The sequence below is a fragment of the Dermacentor silvarum genome, chromosome 4, assembly GCF_013339745.2.
Source record: "Dermacentor silvarum isolate Dsil-2018 chromosome 4, BIME_Dsil_1.4, whole genome shotgun sequence".
Classification (NCBI taxonomy): Eukaryota; Metazoa; Arthropoda; class Arachnida; order Ixodida; family Ixodidae; genus Dermacentor; species Dermacentor silvarum.
Window position 1 is genome coordinate 47,062,655 of NC_051157.2, and position 20,575 is coordinate 47,083,229.

The 20,575-nt window shown below is 46.8% G+C and overlaps 1 protein-coding gene across 1 annotated transcript in view; it reads left to right on the forward strand.

Annotated features, from left to right (window-relative positions):
• Positions 1 to 272: 272 nt before the first annotated feature.
• The window catches only part of LOC119449953 (uncharacterized), a 34,233-nt gene continuing 13,930 nt past the window's right edge, over positions 273 to 20,575 (forward strand). Inside the window, exons 1-6 of the mRNA XM_037713263.2 lie at positions 273 to 609; positions 1,138 to 1,346; positions 2,560 to 2,734; positions 6,583 to 6,849; positions 8,258 to 8,361; positions 14,632 to 14,805. Coding sequence (XP_037569191.1) covers positions 519 to 609; positions 1,138 to 1,346; positions 2,560 to 2,734; positions 6,583 to 6,849; positions 8,258 to 8,361; positions 14,632 to 14,805 — 1,020 coding nt within the window. The 5' untranslated portion in view covers positions 273 to 518. The remainder of the gene's footprint in view (positions 610 to 1,137; positions 1,347 to 2,559; positions 2,735 to 6,582; positions 6,850 to 8,257; positions 8,362 to 14,631; positions 14,806 to 20,575) is intronic.

The window sequence follows — 20,575 nt, forward strand, 5'->3', positions numbered from 1 at the left end:
TCCCTGAAACTGCTTTATATGCACGTCATACACAAGATTGGTTACCCACGGAGCGAAAATAAAATTTATAGTGTATATATATGCATACATAGCTGCAGTTTAAAATGGTTAATCAAGAAGCATAAGAACAAACGGGTATAGTATAACACTTCCAGGGGAAAGGTTGGTGTTTAGATGGCACCAATGGTACACCGGTGGATTCATGCAGGTCTGCCCCTACGAAACGGCTGCACCACAGTACATGAAAACGTCGCTTGTCACGTGACAAGAGTTCCTGTTCCTGTCGACAGGACGAAAAGAGCGAGCTGTCTGTGTTGTGTAGGATGGCAAACGTTCAACGCTTCACTATCAAATGGCTGAGCCATCAGCCCTTGTAAACTAAGCACGGAAGGAACTGTGTGGCCTACTGCTAGTCACAGTACTACAGCTATCTTCAGTTTGTCTGGCGCTGGGTTGAATCTCGGCAAAGATCTCGGTCACCTGTGGCGCAACCTGCAACTTTGGTCCGTGGTCTAGACATGGAAACGCTACGGGCGGACGTTGTGGTAACTGCGCCCAAAAAGTCTATTGCGGATGTTAAAACACCACGACAGCGGACAACTAAGCTGTGTGAGTGTGGGCAAATATTGACTATGGTGTAATCTGAGTGGCAGATATGTGGAGGCTTGATTACTTCAGGCTGGTTCTGGGCGCCGCGCGAACACTTGTTGCGTGGCTTGATTATGTGATATCGCTGCCCGTGCTGCGGCGAAGATGGCTTTAGTTCATGTCGTTAACAGGGTGTAACAGGGTAACACTTCGTAAACCTATTGAAGGTTTGCGACGTGTTCGTAACCGCAGTGCTAAATCATGTCAACGACGTTGCGCTCACCTGTGCCCTGAAAGTGGCGCATCGTGCCGTTTGCAGCTGCGTTTTCCGGCCGTTGTGTTTCAAAACTAGCAAAATTCTGAACGCGTTAAAGCAGTGACAAGTGTTCACAGCGTGTAAACAAGCTGTGTAAACGTAACATGTATCATGGCTCTTTAACCTGCGTTATCGACCGAGCACAGCGATCGGTGCAAATCAAGGGCTTCTTGCTTTCCGTTTTCGAATACTTGAAGAACATCAAATGCGAACGCAGTTACCTTTTAACACAGGTGATGACCTGGAAGCTGAAGCATTTCGAGAATGGCGGCTAGCGAACGAACAGCTCCTGCTTTTCTACAAAGTCAACAAACATCGGCTTGACGAAATTGATTATGGAAAAGTGGCGGCGTCTTTGAGCCCCGTTGTGGCATCCTGCTTTCCTGGCCCATCATGGAAAGATTTTGCTTGTGCTTTGGGTATACCAGCCTCGGAGCTAGAGGTGAGTGTGTTATTCTGTACGCTTTTTCGCGACGTAGAACACTAGTGCACTGCGCTCTAACCTTCGTACATGACCTGTGACAATTACTTCACAACTTTACGAATTTCTTCGGTCCCTGACTGTATGGCTGCCATAATGTAGATCAGACGATAACCCAGGGCGACCGCCCCAAGTTGACATCTTAGGAAAATATCTTGCAGATGTTTTGGTACCAGTTTGGGCTCAAGTCATTCATGAAACGATAAGGTTCATATTAGTAGATGAGCGTTATCAACTCCAGCGAAGTCGACTGTCTACCCATGCCTTGAGGCAGGTGAACACACTTACATTTGCTCATTCACCAGATAAGTTATGCAGAAGCCTGCTAAGAGGAGGAAGGTTCATTTATTGACATCCTCCTAAAAACTGCACAAAAACACATATGTGTTTATTTACTTTTGTTGATTAATTCAGCTTTACCTCACAATTAATCTTTTGCTCACCTGCTTAGTTCAGTATATAGAGAAATCGACCAGGAAAACCCGAGTGCAGAGTTTGAGTTCCTGCCCACATTTAACAAAACATTATCTCTGCAAAGCTTGTTTCGCGTTAGAACCCCTTTCTGTTTTTCCTGTATATTTTTAGTTCAGTGGTTATGATTTTTTTATATTTTTATATCTGAACTAAAGCTTATAAACTTGTGTAAAATTTGGCAATTCAATCTCCTCGCAGGCCTTGCATGACCCATGTAATTACTGGTATTATGTACCCCCTAAACATGTTCACCTCTACAGTCCTAGGACTCTTGCTCAACTTAACAACGTAGGTGAACATATATAGCATTGTGCTATGTGTTTTTTTTTTTTTTTCATTATTTCTGCAGGTTTCTGCATTTTCTAACCTGTATATAGCGTGCCTTCTGCCTCTGAGCATTGTTTGGTGTTGTAGACCCTTTAATTACTCCGGAGTATTACTTCTCTTATTGATAAAACACATAGCATAGCTGGATAAGTAGTCATGACTGTAGCCCTAAAATTTATGCAGACTGTCAAAGGTTAACAAATTAAAACCAAATAATCATATGCCAAGACATCAAATGTCAGGGAAGCAAGCAGTTTTATAAAGGCTTATGAGGATGAATGAGATAAGTACAGTACTGAATTTTTAGACGAACAAACAGTAGTTTATTGTTCTCTAGCTGTAGCTGTGACTAATAATCTGTCTCTGTTACCAGGGTGTGGAGCAGAGGGCTGGATTGTACAAACTGATGCCCCTCCAGGTGGCGTTGCAGTACTTGTACCCCGCTTTAAAGGCCTGCTCAAAACGCTGCAGCCTCGGCCACCTGGTTGACGTCTTGAGAGAACAAGGCCGCCTGGATGTCCTCAATAAAATCTCGCATCAAGTTAAAGGTGTGAGAAAAGTTCTGCAGGCCATTAGGCTGATCTTACTCTGCTGCACATAGCTTCAAACGAAGCCTTCCATAGTTTCACAATGCTTACCCTGCTGCACGGAGATAAAATAGGAGCCAATGGCCCACCATGGTGTCTTGGTGGCTATTACCGACTGTGAGGCTATAGGTTAAATTCTGTACCGCATTTTGATGGGCTGGAATGCACAGACTCTCATATGGTGCGCCTTGAGAGAGAGAAGGTTTAATGAGAGGAAAAGTGCAGAGGTTGGCCGGATGAGCATGTTTTGCCGTTCACACGTGTTAAGGATGAGGAGTAATGATGGAAAATTACCGTGTGCTTAGGATGCACATTACAGAACCTCAGGTAGCCAAAGTCAACCTGAGCGCTGCACTATGATGTCTGCCATAGCCATTGGGTTACTTTGTGATGTTAAGCTTCATAAATGAAACAGTCATTAGAGCCTATGGTCTATGGTAATGGCATCCTGTTTTCAGACGTTTTATACCTGCCATCGCCAGAGTAAGGTCATTGTTTAATGCTCCCACTCCTCTGCTTTTGCTTACAGCTCTACAAACAACGAGGACAAGCTTACAAAGAAGGTTGTTGGTGCCCTAACCACACCCCACCGAGATTAACATTTAGAAAAGTGGCATCTTGTATGTCCCTCAGTTTTTGCACTACTGGGCAGGTATTGTAAACATACAAGCGGCTGTGGTTCAAGGCAACATTGGATCAAGTGCCGAATGTAGAAACATTGCAGTTTCTCGCCATCAAATTGCTATATAAAGCACTTTGAAAGCATTACTTTTTGTTTAATGTGATGGCATTGTACAGGACATTGGCAGACTTCATAAACAAGAGTTTGTCGACAGATTCCCTACGAGTGCCACAGTGAGAGGAGGACAGAGGAATAGCAGTAGAAACAGTGAGATCATAATAGCAGCCTGATTGGTTGGTTTGAGCGCTGACACCATTGACAATACTCCATGAATGGAGAATGCGTGCACACTGAGGAGGAAAAGCGGGGCAGTACATCTGAGCACTGTCAATAGCATTGGTACCGCAGACTGTAGTCGGATACAATTTAAGAAGACAGGAGAGGCCCCGCCCAGATGACCGAAGTGCACCAGCCTATTTCCTCCGCAACTAACGAAATAGTCCCACTGACGCGAGTCAGCCAGGCTCGAAGCGCGGGCTGCCATGTTCCCCGTCGGCGGGGTCACCAGCCGTCCGGCTCACGACGTCTGTCTAGAGTGCGCGCCCATTGGTGGAGGCTCGTGTGCATCTGCCTTTAAGAGGCAAATGCCGCTGCCTTCTAAAATTGTGCCCAACTATAGAGGGTGTACCAAAATGGAAAGAAAGTGGAGTGTAGGCAGAGGGTAGCACCATTGTTGCCAGGAGACACAAAGAGACATTTAGAGGGGAGCGTGCTGCCGAGATGCCTTAGCAATGTGCCACATATTTGGAACCAGTTAGGGTGGTGATGCTAAGAGAAGGCTGCAGATAAAGTGTGTGCCCCACTTTGCTGTCAAGGTGCAGAGACCAAGTGACAGCATTGACCCCAAAAAGCACATAAGGATAGCACCATAACGGTAAACAGTGGCAAAGACCTACTTGTGCTACCACATAAAACTCACTCAAGTGTTACATGAGAAGCACCTCAGTTTTTTTTTTTTTTAATCAGTAACAACAATTTATGCTCTGCTTGCCGAGATACGTTGATGGAGGTTAAAAGTGTTTAAGGGGACTCATTCTTTGTAATAAACAGCCTTAATGCCTTATTTATTCTAGTTATTGTGTTCAGATCAATAAAATTACCTTTGCAGGTCATTTTAGGACAGGTAAACGACACCAGTTACTGAGTACTGGCTGAAAGGTGAAAGCATTCGGCTCTTCCTTGACTGCAATCTGCAGTTGGTTGAGTGCATAGTAGGATAATGCATTTAGTGTGCCCAGGACATTGAATATTTTGCAAAGGATTTGTCTGCATATTGTTGAAGCCTAGGAGATAAGTAATGGATGTGTAGATGACTGCAACATGAGGGATAAATCAAGCCGCAACTACATCTCATAAACATATGACACTGCTGGTAGAATTGGTTTTAAATAGTTACAATAAAAAAAGGCAAAGCTGAACAAAACAATCTGGCATCAGGTGCATGTCAAGGTGCAAGGGTGGCTAAATATCCATTCAGCTTGAAGGTGCACTTGAACACATAGACATGGCGCTGCATAAAAACACAGTGCTTTGTCTGTGTGTTTGTCTTTGTCTTTGTCTCTTATGTCCTTGTCTTGTTTTTTGCTACACTAGTATTCAAAGATGGCACACCAACAAGTCTGAAATGCTACCCTACAGTTGTCAGTTGCGCCGGCATTCAGAAGCCCAGCAGAAAAGGGTGTTGTAATTGGCTAACTGTACTTGTTATTGCTGACATTGACTTATTACTGCTAGCAAAGCAGCTTTGGGAATAGTCTACATGAACAGAGAAAGGGCCACCATGGCTGCAGTTTGTTGGTAGTGGTCTTTCGTAGCTTTGACAGCTTTAGGAGTGTCAACATATCAGGGGGCCACCCAAACGTGGTGCTAGTGTGTCCTAAATGTTTGTTAAGATCATGTGGCTTGCACAGCCATCGCTTCTGTCAGCAAAGATGTTGCCGCTGGTCACGCCACAATATATTCAAATAGCAGGGGTAAAGGAAAAGATTAAAAATAAAATGAGCAATGTTCTCTTAGTGTACATTGTATGCTTTTGTGCAACTGCTGTCCCTTTAATCATTTGTATTCCCAAGTTCTTTCTTGCACAAAAAGTGCATACATTTTTCCTTTTTCTTTCATTTTGTATAATGTCTTTATGCATAATGTCCTCATTCAAGAAGCTTACATTGTTTGCACGGTTTCTTTTTTATTCATACAAGATATTAAACAGGAAAACTTGGTCTGCGAAAAAAAATGGTTTTCACTCAAAACATATATAATCATAATGAAACAAATGCAAATAACAATATAATACGCGTGAGTGCCCAAGGACAATTGCATTTGCCGAAATCAGATGTTGAGCGAGGTTAATTTCCAGTGACTTAAAGATGAGATGACTTGCATCATTGACAAGGAGGACTTTCTTCGGCAAGTTTGATACAGAGTGGTAGGACAGCTGCAGCTCATGCCTGGAAGGCCGAAGGGCTATGCTTGTTGTAGTTCTTTATTTCTAATCATGATTGTTCATGCGGCTTCACATATGCCATTTTGTTGTCATATTCAGAGCTTCCACTGTGGTCCGGCAGATAAATAAATCGAGTTAACACATTGCTTTTCACGGTGCTGGCTGTGTAACAATATGACAGCCTCGATGACGTCAGTTCACACTCCCCATAGCAAGGGCCTGCAGGCCTAGAGAAAAGGAAGGAGGGATCACACTGGGAAATGCAAGCTGGCAGCGTGTGCAAAGTCCAGAAGGCTCCATTTGCTGGCCTTCTAGATCATCCATATCCGGTAGACTTCCAGGTCCGCTGCTCATATCCCTGCCTAGGAAAGACAGCTGTTGAAAACTGTAGAGGAAGAAGAGGTTAAGAACGCGGGAGGCGAAAGTTCGCGCTAGCGCCATCTTAGCAGTTGGATCAATAAACCGCATCCGATGGACGTCAGTCTCTGTCTCCCAACACAGCATTTATGATCTGCCAGATGGGGGGGGGGGGGGGGGGGTGATGAACATCGATCTAGTCTGTCGGGACTGAGTAATGGGAGCATGCTTGAAGGATTCGGTTGCAGTCCCCTATGACAGTGCTGCTTAATTAGACTGAGTGGAGATGCAAGGGTTCAACTTACATTGCCACTTCTTATTCTGCAGGGTTTCTCGTGGAGCCCCCTTATGGCAACTGCTATATTGAGCAGCGGATTCATCAAAAGTTGGAAGACCTGCAAAGCCCGCTTTCATCGATCGATTCTGGAGTATCCAGCCTGGATTCGGGTGTTTGTCTCAGTGTCACCACAGTCAAGGACCTTATTGGGTCTGCCTCAAGGCAAGCTGCGCTGCCTTGTCCACCAAATTCAAGAAATGGAGTCTTTGTTCCTGAAGCATATTCTCCTGAATCCAACAGTTGCACTACACCTCCAAGTAAGTTTAGAATGATTGAAAGCTGTAATGTGGCATTTCATTTTTATTTTTTAATATAATACGTGAGCATCGATTGCCCATCCGGTTCTGGCCATAGGACAGGATGAGGCAGTGAAATCAGCGAGAATAGTTGCCAGCTGATTTGTGGCAGACAGGGCTGGCCGTGAAAGTGTTTTAAAATAATCGTACAGTGTAGGAAACGAATTTTGATCATCCAGTTATTTTGTCGTTTTTTTTTTTTTTACACTGCCTTCTGCTTCACTTAAAAAACATCTAGGGTACTTGAAATTTTGTGATGCTCGAAGATGCGGGGGCGTCTTTCATTCACCAGTTGCACAGCCCAAGGTATGTCGTCATGTGGTGCAGCCATCACTCATGCGGCCCTGACTGCACAATGCTGTTAGTTCAGGCTGCGTTGTGTGAATTCAGTTTGGAGATCTCTGCCTGCATGCGAACTTTCACCGCTTACCACCAGGTACCCGCATTCTCTGCAGAGGTGTTATTTAACTTAGCAACGTGGCTGATTGGGCTAGTTGATAATCCATAATGAGCCTGTGCAGCACAAGAGGCAACATAGTGACAAAAACAACGGGATGAGCGCTGACTTCCGATTGACAAATTAAAAGAGTTGAATGTTGGGCTAGTTGGTACTGTGACGTGAGAACCATCTTGAAATAGTGTGCAATGGGACGGCACAACAGAAAAGAAGACGAACACAGGCGCAAACTAACAATTGATTTTATTGAAATTGATGTTCCGATTACACACTCCTGACCTGATCAATTGCACTGTACAATGCAGAAATGAAATTCCTTTCGCGCCTGGTTTAAGCACTTCCTGTTTGACTATTTCTATTTTCCTTGTAACGGTGCGCCTGTGCAGCTTGTGAATATACATACCTGTGGGTCTGGCTTCAATAAAATCAGTTGTTAGTTCGCGCCAGTGTTCGTCTTCCTTTCTGTTAGGCCATTCCGTTGCACGCTATTTCAAGATGATTGACAATTCATTGCTAGGTATGTAGTGTTTATACATTGTACAAAAGATTACACGAAAAGGTTTACATAAAGAAGCATATAAAAAAAAACAACTAAAAACCCCTGATCAGTCACTGTCTCCCGCTGCACATGCTTCCTTCTTCCACGAATCTTCGAAGGAGACTTCGAAGTGTGCAAGATTGAAGTTTTCAAGAAAGTAGACTAAAACACAGACACTGATTTCTTTGGCAGTCATTATAGTAGTAATTGGAATAAATATTTTGTCATACTCATGGATGCGTCGATTTTGCCTGTTAGTCATAAAACTGACATCTTGATTGTGAAGTTGTTGAAACATCAGCAGCTTGACATTGTTACATCTTATGTCTGGGTTAAACATAAAAGCTAATGCCTGCCTCTATTTTGTGCCTTAGGTTTCACAAACCACGACATTGGCAGTTCACCTCTCAACAATGATGAATGCAACCAAGACGAGGAATCCACCTGCGAGTCACTGATTGATAAGATACTGCCAAAGGTGAGCACTGTTGCATCTTTGTACCGATAGGGTTTCCCAAGAAAAGCTGAAAGGGTGTGCGAAGTTTGTGACATTTGTGATGTTAGACACTCTTTCTTTCATTTTAAATGCATAAGCATTTCTATGCTTACCGAATGAGAAAACGGTCTGTCTGTCCTTCCCATAAGACGATCACTTTCAAGATAGAGCCTGCATCCGCGAGTGACTTAACCTTCATGCTGCCTGTCGCTTCAACGCGAACAAAGCGGCGAAAACACAGCACGCGGAGCTATCAGCAGTCAGCACTCTTTGTCTGCTTCACAGATCGCTTTCAAGATACGGTCCGTGCGGTCGTGCCAGAGTACATTTGATTGGTCCATGCTGCCGCTGGTGTTCTTCGATCACAGGTCATAATAGTTCAAGGTGCTAAAGAGCAATAACGGCTTATGATGATTGGAACGTCATCAGCGCACCTGGCACCGCCACCTCCAGTACTTTGCTTGCATTATCAATGCATCTTGCGCCCCCCCCCCCCCCCCCCCCCCGTCTGCACCAGTTGGTGTCGCCGCTGCACTGTCGTTTGCACTGGCTGGACCAAGTGTCATAACACTGATAATGACACCGGGCTGCGTGGAGATGACCAAGTGACACAATGCTTACGCATACTTAGACAACTTCCAGAGGAGTTTTTCTGTGAATTTTCTTTTATTTTAATGATGGGTTTGTGGTGCAGGCTTGCGGTCAATTTGTATTTTTGTAAATATATAGAATGATATGATTTGATTAGCAAGAAAAGGGCCATCAGTTAATGTTGTTTTCAATTCTTACGTCCTGAACGCATTGGCCAAATAAATATTCGGACGTGAAGACCGTGAAAGTGTTAGAAAAGTAGAGCAATATATAAAAGAAAATCTGGTAAAAAAACATTTTGTTTCATTTTTATTCAGCCTACGATCGAAAGGCTCAATAATGCACATTTTGCTCAATCTTTTGCTAAAATTTGACAAGGTTTTTTTTTCTATTTTTTGTTATTTATGGCAATCTGATGCTCTTTGTCATGACTTGGTGAGGTATGGGCTTTGCAAGCTACCCAATTGTGAATCACTATCGGTCTACAAATTCATTCAGAAGTTTGTGACTTTAATGTACCAGAGTCCTTTAATACTTTTCTACTGGTCATGAAACTTGAGGCCAAGTTTGGTATAGGGACAGAAACTGTTGCTAGGGGCGCCACTGCAGATGAGGCTACGATTGCCAGTGTCATTGGCTTGCTTCAGCGGTTTAGAATAGTTTAGATGGGTTTAGTCCCGATTGCACTAGGCCAACATGATGCCAATTTTGGTCTGCCGCCTTCGGCGACAGTTGGGTCACCACACAAAGGCAGCGTCAGCAACAGTAGAGTTGTCAGCAGGCAAGTCAGACGATTTTGTTGCCACACTGCAGTGACACAACAGCCCATGTGCTGACACGGCTGCCACACGTGCTGCTCGTGGCTTATATGTGCTCAGTTAGAGAGCTCGTAGTTTTCTTTGAAAACGTCAATGCCTACTGTATATAGTACCATACCTGCCAACTCTTCCGAATTTTTCGTAAAGTGTACGAATTTGGACCCGTCTTACGACTTTACGAATGTCAGCTCAATTTTTACGGAAACTGGTTATATTCGCGAAATATTTTTTTAAAATTCCTAATAAAGTCACTCTGTTGCTGGTGGGCGGGGGCGCCACTTACATAGGGGCGCACAGAGATGGGGGTGTGCGCCGTAACCTTTATTGTCTGCAGAGTAAGGACATTTTTCACTCTGTTATGTTGCCTTCTTCATCGGGTCGTTGGACGACCGGACGACGGCCGGAAGTCACTAGTTGTCGTTGCTCTCAACATATAGACCCACCTGTACGTAAATGGCGCCCCCAGAGATGACGGCGATTTCGGGTCGATGCGGCAGGCACAGTTTCTGTATTGGAGGCTGTGGCTTGTCGTCTCGCTTGTCACGTTCGCTAGGCTTTTTTCGCGAGTATGACCTGTTTTGTGGGCCTCACTTTTTTTTTTTTTTTTTTTTCGACGTGCTGCTGCATCGGGTGCAGTGCGACTCCGGCACTCCTGTGTTTTGTAGCTGTAGCGGCTGCGAAGTGTGATGGTGTGCTGGAAGCATCGTCAGTACTAGACTCAGTACTTCCATGTGTGTTTGAAGTCGTACTCCTCGGCAGAATTCCCGTGCCCCCCACCCGGTTGCGAGTTTACAAATTTGAAAGTCTTGAGGTTGGCTCACAAAACTGAGCCAGGCAAACTGCAGTATTGTGGGGTCTGTCACTTGTTGTCCATTTCTCATAAGAGGCAAACAAATGTGTCATCATAGGAATATCACAGCCTCCTCCTATAGGTCCTACATACAGAGCTACCACTATACAGTAGAACCCTGCTGTTACGTTCCCGGGTGCTGCGTTTTCCCGGCTCTTACGTCGTTTTCGGCCGGTCCTGGCACAGCTCCCATTGAACACAATGCACTGGTAACCCCGCTGTTACGTCGCAACTGTGGGACCGTTCCCGCATCATACGTTGCGAACTGCCACACCGCGCCGGCCCGAGCGGCCATTTTGACTTTTCATGTTGCTTGGCTTGGTTGCTTGACGATGGCATTGGCCGCCCAAAGTGTGGGGGGCGACAGTTATTACGTATTTTCGGTTTCCGCCAGCAAAAGTATGGCCTTTGAGATCCGCATTTGCTATCTAAAGATGGTGTCTATGACGCGTTGCGGCCCTAAAGTTGGTTTTGGCTCATAGATGTTCCGTATAAAGTCCAAGGGCGATAACGCCGTCGACGCGCGCCGCATGCTTTCTTTTGTGCGCGAGACGCGGTCGTCAGCTCCCCTCGCACGCTTTCACTCGCCCATGCAGCATACGGCGCGCGCCGTATGCTGTATGTGCGAGTGAAAGCGTGCGAGGGGAGCCGACGACCGCGTCTTGCGCACGAAAGAAAGAAAAGCAGGGAGGAAGCGCGCCTTTATCCTACTTTATCCGTTGCGCTCGAGGCACCGGCGAGGAAGCGAGGGGGGCGGGATAGCGGGCAGCGTTGTGCTCTGGCATCGTACTGCGTGGCGGCGCACGGTCTTTATTCTATGGCACGGTCGCGCGGGCCGTATCTTAGAAGCGATCTGCGTGGGGGCAGAGTCTACGCAGTGCAGGTGCGTCGCGGCTCGTAGCTTTGTGCGTGCTGCGTGTTCTCGGCGCTCAGCTTGCGTTGAAGCAATAAACAGCACGAAGGTCACTTCGCTCGCTTCTGCAGCGGCGCTTAACTGCGTGTGTCCGCGCTCATCGAGTGAGATGTGTTCATGTTTGCCTGTGGGCGCTGACACCATGTTTGCTAATTAGTTAACAAGCGAATGTTTACAAGTTTATACGGACGATAAAACTACTATTCTTACTTTGTATAGCTCATCGCAATCGATACTTTGGCTGTCGGGCGAAACTACTTTTTCTCACACGTAAGAATTAAAATAATATTCTGTGTAGTTCAACACTACTCCCATTTCTCAATTTCTCCTGTTTCCCGGCGCTTGCGTTTCCCGGCTCTTACGTTCTTTTTTTACGGTCCCGTGAAAAACGTAACAGCGGGGTTCTACTGTATGTAGTCACATTTCATTCATGCATAGGAAATGCCGGTGAGTGCGACTGGCAGCCTTCGATCGCCACTGGTGACAAATTGATGTTGGCTCTCTGCCGTGTCACCGCTTCCTGCTTCTTGTGTGCACACCATGCAACACTTCAAATCACTATGGCCAGAACTGAACTACAAAAGTAGTTTCCTTCGTCCTGATTGCTTATCCTTTAGTTCAGGTCCTTAGGTAGTGGGTGCATGAACTTGTCTGCTGAGCTAGGTCTAACACCCGCTGAATGAGATTGATGCAGAGATTGATGCAGCCTCAAACTCGATTTGGACGGCAGGCAATGCCTGAAAATTGCCAGTTTCAACCACCCAACAACAAAAACGAAGAAACAAACTACAGTAGAACCCCACTGTTACGTTCCCGGGTGCTGCGTTTTCCCGGCTGTTACGTCGTTTTCGGCCGGTCCCGGCACAACTCCCATAGAACCCAATGCATTGGTAACCCCGCTGTTACGTAGCAACTGTGGAACCGTTCCCGCATCATACGTTGCGAACTGCCACACCACGCCGGCCCGAGCGGCCATTTTGACTTTTCATGTCGCTTGGCTTGGTTGCTTGACAATGGCATTGGCTGCCCAGAGTGCCGGGGGCGACACTTATTACCTATTTTCGGTTTCCGCCAGCAAAAGTATGGCCTTTGAGATCCGCATTTGCTATCTAAAGATGGTGTCTATGACGCGTTGCGGCCCTAAAATTGGTTTTGGCTCATAGATATTCCGTATAAAGTCCAAGGGCGATAACGCCGTCGCCGCGCGTCGTATGCTTTCTTTCGCACGCGAGACGCGGTCGTCGGCTCCTCTCGCATGCTTTCACGCGCACATGCAACATACGTCGCGCGCCATATGCTGCTTGTGCGAGTGAAAGCGTGCGAGGGGAGCTGATGACCGCGTAACGCGCGCGAAAGAAAGAAAAGCAGAAAGGAAGCGCACCTCCTTCCATTGTGCTCTGGCATCATACTGCGCGGCAGTGCGCGCGGGCCGTATCTTGAAAGTGATCCGCGTGGGGGCAGAGTCTACGCAGTGTAGGTGCGTCGGCGGCTCGTAGCTTTGTGCGTGCTGCGTGTTCTCGGCGCTCAGTTTGCGTTGAAGCGATAGACAACAGCACGAAGGTCACTTCGCTCGCTTCTGCAACGGCGCTTAACTGCGCGGACAACTGCGCGTGTCCGCGCTCATCGAGTGTGATGTGTTCATGTTTGCCTGTGGGCGCTGACACCATGTTTGTTAATTTGTTAATATGCGAATGTTTACAAGTTTATACGGACAATAAAACTACTATTCTTACTTTCTGTAGCTCATCGCAATCGATACTTTGGCTGTCGGGCGAAACTACTTTTTGTCACACGTAAGAATTAAAATAATATTGTGTGCAGTTCAACACTACTCCCATTTCTCAATTTTTCCTGTTTCCTGGCTCTTGCGTTTCCCGGCTCTTATGTTTTTTTTTTTTTTTTTTACGGTCCCGTGAAAAATGTAACAGCGGGGTTCTACTGTACTAGACCGCCAACTGTTGACTTCGCCCCGACCACAGAAACAAGTGTCCATCCCATACATAAAAGGTACCAGCGAAGCTCTCAGCCGAATATTAAAATAAGAAGGCCTCAAAGTCGCGCACAAACCGATGAACACTTTGAATATCTTCATTCCTAAACCAAAAAAAGACCGTTCACTAAAATAAAAAGCTCAAGGCGTCGTCTATAAAATCAGCTGTGCCAACTGTCCGGCGTCGTACATCGGGGAAACCAAAAATCTAAAAAGAATCGGGCAACATGAGAATGACGTCAGAACATTCCACTGAATATGCAGCACCATCGCTGACCACACTATTGCTTTCCAAGAAACCCAAATCCTTCAAACAGAGACAAACTCGCGAAAAAGGCTGCTACTGGAGTCGTGGCACATTTAGAATATGGAGGGTAATAAAAACCGCATGAAGGGCATCCTATCCTCTGTGTATGTCCATAGCCTTAGAGACACGGCAAAAAGTAGACCCCCCACTCTAAGTCACCAACACCAAAACATCTCGCTTCCTGAATGTGATATATTGGGCATGGATGTTACAGTTTTCAGGCTACATGATTTGGCTACATTATTTATTAATTCTTTTGTTTTGTAATAGCATCTTTTTAGTGCATTATGTATTATGTTTTTTTTATTATTATTAACGTTATGTGGATTGGTTTCTATGAAATGTTGAAAGCATTGGTCTGACTAGGTTTAAACTTTTCTTGATTGTTAACATTGCTTTACTTTAGTGGATTAGCATGTAAACTGCCTCCCAAGTTTAACATTCTTCGAGTTCACGTGTCTGCGATGCTTCTTCTGTGCTTGGCACATACCTACTACGGGGGTTTGGCCAAAAAGCAGGCAAAGCATATCGTGCTAACGCCAACTAGCCGTTTTTCAGATGATCACCGCGTGTTGATGATGATTATGATTTCCATACTATGTCACGCACGCCCACAACAAAGGATTGGCCAAGGAACATGTCCGCATGTTGCTTATGATGACTATTTCCATGCTGTGGCACGTACCCACAATGGGGCATGTTCCAAGAACAGTATGCCAAGAAGTGGGCTGTACATATTGTGCCAACGCAACTAGATCTTCTTTCCTTTTACTTCTGTTGCAGACAAAGCTTGACAAATTGACAGTTCTTGTGTGCCATGTCGAAGAGGACATTGATCTGGCTCAAGACCTGGCCAGGATCTTGGAAACCGAACACGAGTGCTATGTCCTCACACAAGCCGAGATTCTGCCAGCCATCCATACGGATCCCACACTGATTGAAGACTTAATACAAAAGGTTTGTGAAATTTTCACATTACATGAGGTTTCATTTTAGTGCTTCATTTTCTGTTGCGAGCACTGGATGTGCCTGCCTCCTGCATCCTACTTGCAGACTGTTGGCACATTTTATTTTCTTTCTTTCTTTATTTGATGCAATCAAACTCGCGTTAATTTGGACGTATTTGGCCACACATCGGTTAATTTGGACAACTTCCGGAGCTCTGCGAGCGAGGAGCGCCGCTAATGTGCGACGCAAAAACAGCACTAGAATCTAACCGAAATGAAACAGTTGTGTTCGCAACGCCATAGTCATCAGTGGCAATCGTAAGTGAGTGACAGCAACGCCAGAATGCTTTGTGCCTCTTTGTACCTTGTCACAGCTGTCCCCGATTCGTCGTCGGCGCGAAGTCGATCGACGGGGTAGACAAGCTGGTTGGTCGTTCCGTACACAAGCGAGCACAGTGAAAAGAGTCAGAGTCGGGAGTAAACAAAACACAAGATATTTATCGGCTGATAAATATACACAATTAATAAAGTAAAATAAAAAGACACAAGATAGACTAACACACCTGAACTTAATATGCACAAGGATGAAGACAAATAACTACGAGCAATTAACAGTAGACATACAAATGAAACATGGCGCGGATCAAATATACAAGAAGAACACTTAACAGTAATTCACTAATCAAAGTTCAAAGGAAATCAAAGTTCAAAAGAAAACCAACGATGTCATACGCATGGCTGGGCAGCAGCAGCAAGTCCATAAACCGTGAAGTCGGTGCACAAAGCTTTCCCGAAGAAGGCTGGCGGTCCGATCTTGTCGAGGTGGATGCGAATTGCTGAGCTGGGGTTCCCGGGAGTCTAGATCTGACGACTTCCCTCAAGCAGGTTGAGCTAACTTGAGGCGAACTACCGTGAGCTTCGTTGCAGACGCTGGTTTGACGTCTCGTACGTCAACAAGTTCCTCGGAGTTCCGACGTGGCCAGGCGGCCCAGGCGATACTGGACGGCACTAGCCCCCCAACGGCTTCTCAGCAGCGCATAGGTTCAGCTTCTAGACTAATCAGCAGGGCCCAAAACATGCGCTTAAATAGCCTGTCCTTTCCCTAGTTCCCTAGGTAGGGAAACTGCCGCAACGTAGCATTCTCCGAATTCAGCTCTCTTAGCTCCCAACAATCTTGGCTGCACTCTCACTATGGACGAAGAACCGCAGATTAGCCTCTCTCCCAATGTCAAGGGCCAAGGTTGAGCCCGGTACTGCCACGTGGCCGTACGCGCACACTTCGGGGTCCGTAATCGGCGTGACGTGTCTGGAATCGAGATGGCAGCCCGAGCGGCCACGACGCTTTTGACGCCCGTAATTCGGCGTGTCGACGTCGAATGCATTGTACGCTGCACAGTCAGGAGCCCACGTGTTTGCCGCTCGTAATTCGGCGTGTCGATGTCGAATGCATTGTACGCTGCACAGTCAGGCGCCCACGTGTTTGCCGCTCGTAATTCGGCGTGTCGATGTCGAATGCATTATACGCTGCACAGTCAGGAGCCCACGTGTTTGACGCTCGTAATTCGGCGTGTCGTTAATCAGCGTCCAAACCATTCGAAAATATGCCGCTCCGTGACATACCTTAAAAGCTTTATTCTTGCGTTTACCGCCGCGCCTAAGCCGCGAGTTGGCCGCGTGCTTTCATAATTGCATATTCGCCATCCGTGATCGCGTCGATAGCGGCCACGGTTTCTTCCGCAGCGGTTGCGGTAAACTCTGTACATGCGTCGGCCGCATGCCTGAAAAACTGCATAGTCACCATCCAGGATGGCGTCGATAGTGACCGCAGTTTCGTCTGCAGTTGTTGCAGCGAACGGTAGTTTTGTTCTAACTCTGTGCATGCGTTGGCCGCATGTCTTCAGCACCGCAAAGTTGCCATTCATAATCACGTCGATGGTGGCCACAGTTTCCTCCGCAGCGGTTGCGGCAAACAGTTGTTGTTTCATTTTGACTCGGTGCTAAGCTGTCGAGGATGAGGAGCACTGGCTACATCGCGATGGATGGATGATCTGTTGGTGATCAGCTCACTGGCGAAAAAAATAATCAGGATGCGCGCGGTAATGCAAAGCGTGTCGCAAATGAAGGCACGCGCCGCAGCCGTGCTGCAAAGGAAGTCGCGAGGCCTCGATCGTCGCTCAGAGAACCAGTGAGTCCCGAGATGATGAGAATTGCAGCTTCTGCACTGCTTTTGTGCAAAATAGCAACAACATTTGCTCATTCACTCACTAAATAAAAGCGTGTTGACGTAATAAGCATTTGCTTATTGTTTTCTGAATACCCTCGATAATTCTACATTTGGTTCATTCGGACATATTCTTCGGTCCCATGATATCAATCCGAATGAACGAGGTTTTAACTGTATACTGGTAACAGCTACGAGTTCCAGTGTGTTTTTTATCTTTAAGAGCACAAGAGAGCACAGTGTTTAGGACACTCCGCAATCCTGACTGATTGCAGCAGCCATCCGATAATGTTCATACAAGGCTTTTACACGTTTCTCCGGCAGATAACTTCTCAGATATTTCTCACAGAGAGGTGGTTGCATCGGCAATTGTAGCGGAAAAGCCCATGAGAAAAAAAAGCATCAGCTGCTCACGCTTAACTTAGCCTACACATTTCCATGCATAAGGCTAGCGTGCGCTGACGGCGCAAGGCAATTTGTACACTTCGAACTGTGAGCTTAGGCTGTCTCTCTTTGCCACGCCCACACATCTGAAGCTACGTCACCCACAGAGATCAATCGAAGCATGCGGTTCTCTGAGCGTTTTGATGCCAAAACATGATCGTGAGGGCTCATCACGACACACCGTGGCGGCCACAGCATCTACAGTAAAAGCTCGTTAATTCGAATTTCGCGGGGACGCCCAATGAGTTCGAATTAAACCGAAATTCGAACTAACGAAATTCATTGAAAAAACAGCAGGAATTGAGACCGGGTTGTTGGAAAATCACTCAAAATATTTACTTGCGAAAATAATCCGTGATCACTGTCTGTTTCTCTTCTTTGAATGCGATCACCATAGCCTTGTTTTCCAACGCGCGAACGTGGCAGAAAGCATCCTCTGTGTCTTCCTCGAAGCTGAAGAATAGACGCGCGACACGCATAGCCTCCATTAGTTCCAAAGCTGAGGGCCGCGTGGGTGCATCATCCTCTTCGTCATCCGCACCTACATCGACGACGGGCGCTTCTCCACCAGTCACCTGCGCGATGATATCATCGTCGGTGATTGTGCCGCAGACCGCTGCACAGCGATCTGCATCGACGTAGTCGTCGAAGGTCACGTCCTCCAGCGCATCCCGCAATCCGGCAGGAATGACCACGGCCTCGCGCTCGTCAGGCTCGCAAGCTGTGCCCTCATTGGTCACACAAAAGCCACTGTGGCGGAAGCAATTGGCAACAGTTGTTGCCGTGACCTGATCTCAGGCCCGCACCAACATATGCAAGGCAGTGAGCAGCGTCACATCGTAGCGACACGGCACTGAACGACTTCGTAGCTCTGACGTACACGAGGCCTAGCGACTGAATGTGCGGCACACAAAGGACACGGAGACTACGCAGACACGTCCGGCACGACAAGCGCAATGACGACAGTGACGCCGCTGCGCTCGCGCCATCTATCGTTGAGCCTTGAAAGCTTGCGGCGGCAGTATAAAATACCACCACGCAGCGGCGCGCAGTTCGAATTATCGATAGAGGAGCCGATGCGCGCATGAACTAACGAGTTGGTTAACCCATAGACGCCTATATATTGTGGCCGGACCATGACCATCAGTTCGAATTAACCCGAAAGTTCGAATTAATGAGGTGCAAATTAACGAGCTTTCACTGTAGCTATGCAGAACATGGCCTCCAAAACCGCTTCGCACCACAGGTGGCGCTGGCTTTCCTAATGTCGTCTATAGGCCAACGATACACAGTGCTGCTTATCCATAAATTAGCACTGAATTGAAGGAATTTAAATCAAGCCAGTGGTATGAAGCACAAGGCAGGGGAGAAAGAGGTCATGTCTTTCCATCTCACCACCAGGGAGTGCCACCTTCCCTAACTAAGATGACTCGGACTATATTCATCACTGAATATAGTTTTCTTCTTTTCAAAACGAAATTTCTCACACGCTTCTGCGAGTGTTTACTCCAACTTAAGCCACACGAAACAGTGCAATACTTTGCATGATATTGTGCCAGCTATCGCATCACTTTTTCACATTGTGAACAAGACTGCAACTTTTTTCATTGTAATTTTGCTCTACATAAAGATGTATGTCACATTCCCTCTTAAATATCTGCATTTATCATGCGGATTTCCGTGAGATACAGTCGACGTCCGATTTCCCGGACGCCCGAAATTCCGGACATGCCTGATTTCCCGGACTCATCTGTGGCACCGTCAAGTTCCCCATAGAGTCAATGTATTAAAAAGTCCGAAATTCCGGACGCTTATAGCCTTCGCCATCCGATTTCCCGGACTTTTTACTGTTAACCGCCGACCCAAAGTCACCACCGACGCCGCCATTTTGGTTGTTTTCATATCCTCGAACCCACCATACTCGCATCGCAGGTGTGGCCAGCAGCACCGCCACACCGCGCCGCGGCTGCCGTAACCTCGAAACCGCACGTGTCAATCCGTTGCCAGCCGTAGCTTAGCCAAGCCAAACCTCACTGTGTTCATTCACGTGTTGTTTTGTCAGCTCTGCCAGCTCTGCGGTCGTGTCTGCGGTTGATCGTTTGCTGCTGCGCGCTATCTTCAGTGATCATGTTTCCCGACCTTCAGCATCCACCGAGTTCCTAGCTGTTTCGTGCTGCGCTTTTCGTCGAGCGGATTCGCCGTTTACAGCGATGGCACTGACTGCTCCTTCGTCTTCGTCCGCGCCTTTGAACGAACTGCCATCCGCGAACTGCCCTCCGTGGACGAACTGACGAAGTGACGAACTGCCATCTGCGGACGTTGCCTTCGACGATCTGCACGCTGCCGGCGTGTCGATTCCAGCCGGGATAACCTTTGAGGGCTTCGCCGACGCTGACAAAGACCTCGAGCTATGTGCGGAGTTGACCGATGACGAAATCATTCGTCAAGTTACGGAGACACCGACACCGAGAACGAAGAGCCAGCTCCTACACAGCCAACGAGCTCGGAGTTGACGCGAGCATTGATGACACTGTCATCGGTGTACAGCGGCAACATGACGTTGACTGCAATTGAGGCAGACATGATCGCGGGCAAGCGGACCGTGCAAAAGAAAATAAGCGACTTCTTTGCGCCCAAGTGCTGACCTATGAGGTAGCGCCGGCCACGTCGTATTTTTTTTTTTTTTTTATAAACGGCTCTTTTCAGAGCCACCTAAACGATGCATTGGCTGAATAGCAATGAGAATCTTGTACTCCGGCCGTGACCCTCTCCGTCAGCGAAAAATACCTACCAAAAAGGTGCGTTTTCACGTGCATTCGTTTTTCCGGACTGCCCGATTTTCCGGACGTTTTCGCGGTCCCTTGAGGGTCCGGGAAATCGGACGTCGACTGTATATAATATTCACTTCAGTGTTTCTGCTGGATGGCTATTTCACCTCTATCTGTTGCAAAGCACACACTAGGATTGTCCTTAGCAGCCAGTGCATTGCATTTAGCTGAAACTTTGCTGGTTGTCAGCCAAGAGGGTGCCCTGCAGAAAATCAGTCTATCTGTTCAAATTTCTTAATCCTGTTGCTGCTCCCATTGCACCAGAGTTTAACTCTTTTGTCACTGAA